The sequence below is a fragment of the Pteropus vampyrus genome, unplaced genomic scaffold, assembly GCF_000151845.1.
Source record: "Pteropus vampyrus isolate Shadow unplaced genomic scaffold, Pvam_2.0 Scaffold3, whole genome shotgun sequence".
In the NCBI taxonomy this organism is placed as follows: Eukaryota; Metazoa; Chordata; class Mammalia; order Chiroptera; family Pteropodidae; genus Pteropus; species Pteropus vampyrus.
The window spans coordinates 16300141-16301661 of NW_011888784.1; the positions used below are offsets into that span (position 1 = coordinate 16300141).

A 1521-nucleotide genomic window follows, 5' to 3' on the forward strand; every position below is an offset into this window, starting at 1 on the left:
AAGGTTCCCTTTTCTTCAAATCCTTGACAAATTTGTTATCTCTCGACTTTTTGATAATAGCCATTCTAACATGTGTGAGGTGATATCTCATTGTGGTTTTGATTTGCGTTTCCTTAATAGTGATGTAGAACACCTTTTCATGTACTTATTGGCCATTTGTATGTCTTGTTTCCATTTGTATGGAAAAATGTCTGCACAGGTCCTTTGCCCATTTTTTAATTGAATTGTTTTTGTGCTATTGAGTTGTATGAGTTCTTTATATATTTTGAATATTAGCCTCTCATCAGATAGATAGTTCGCAAATATTTTCTCCCATTCTGTAGGTTGTCTTTTCATTGGGTTGATTGCTTCTTTAGAAGCATTTTATCTTGACGTCATCTTACTTACTGATTTTCATTTTAGTCAGTTGTGCTTCCAGTGTTCTACCCAAAAGACCCTTAACAAAACTAATTTCAAGGAGCTTTTTCTTCTATATTTTCATTTAAGAGTTTTATGGTTGCAGGTCTTATGTTGAACTCCTTGATTCATTTCAAGTTAATTTTTGTGAGTAGTATAAGATAGGAGTCCAGTTTCATTCGTTTGCATGTGAATTTTCAGTTTTCCCAATACCATCTATTGAAGAGACTATCTTTTTCCCATAGAGTATCCTTGGCTTCCTTGTCAAATATTAATTGATCATCCATGTATGGGTTTATTTCTAGATTTTCTATTCTGTTGCATTGATCTGTGTGTCTGTTTTCATTCCACAACAATACCGTGTCTGAGGTAAACTCATCCCGCAGACTATGCCACGTGTCAGCGGTAAGCTCCTCATGCGGGCTACGCCAAGTGTCAATGTCGAGCTGATGGAGAAGGGAAAGTTTGATGGTGAGATGCCCAATTGGAAGAATGCACAAGAGGCAGACATGAGAATGAAATGGCAGGCACCAACTATGTTGTGTGGAGTGCAGTTCTGTTGGGGGAAGTGCAGACTATTGCGTGGAGTGCATGGTACTGCGCATACTTCTTCTGTTCCCCTGTCTTGTGCTCCCCTTCTGCTCTCCAGAGGACTACATGGCTCCACACATACCAGAGTACAATAGTGACCTTCAGCCACACATACGTGATACAATAAGCTGAATTATGTTTACATAACATTCTAAATCAGAGGTCCTATTCCTAACCACGGGCCTGGATTACAGCCAGACCTTGGACCAGCCGGATTTTGGATTCAGCTGGACCTGGCACCCACATACTGTTTTGATTATTATAGCTTTATAATATACTTTGAAATAAGGAAGCGCGATGCCTCCAGATTTGTTGTTTCTGAAGTTTGCTTTGGTTCTTTAGGGTCTTTTGTGATTCCATAAGAATTTTAGAATTGTTTTTTTTCTATTTCTGGGAGAAATGCCATTGGAATTTTGATAAGGATTGTATTGAATGGACATTTAACAATATTTACTCTTCTAATTTATGAATATGGGACTTTTAATTTATTTATGTTCTTCAGTTTCTTTCTTTAATGTCTTATAGTTTTTGGTG

The 1521-nt window shown here is 37.4% G+C and overlaps 1 protein-coding gene across 1 annotated transcript in view; it reads left to right on the forward strand.

Annotated features, from left to right (window-relative positions):
- Positions 1–812: 812 nt before the first annotated feature.
- Positions 813–1521, forward strand: part of CCDC178 (coiled-coil domain containing 178) — a 359971-nt gene continuing 359262 nt past the window's right edge. Inside the window, exon 1 of the mRNA XM_011362530.2 lies at positions 813–867. Coding sequence (XP_011360832.1) covers positions 813–867 — 55 coding nt within the window. The remainder of the gene's footprint in view (positions 868–1521) is intronic.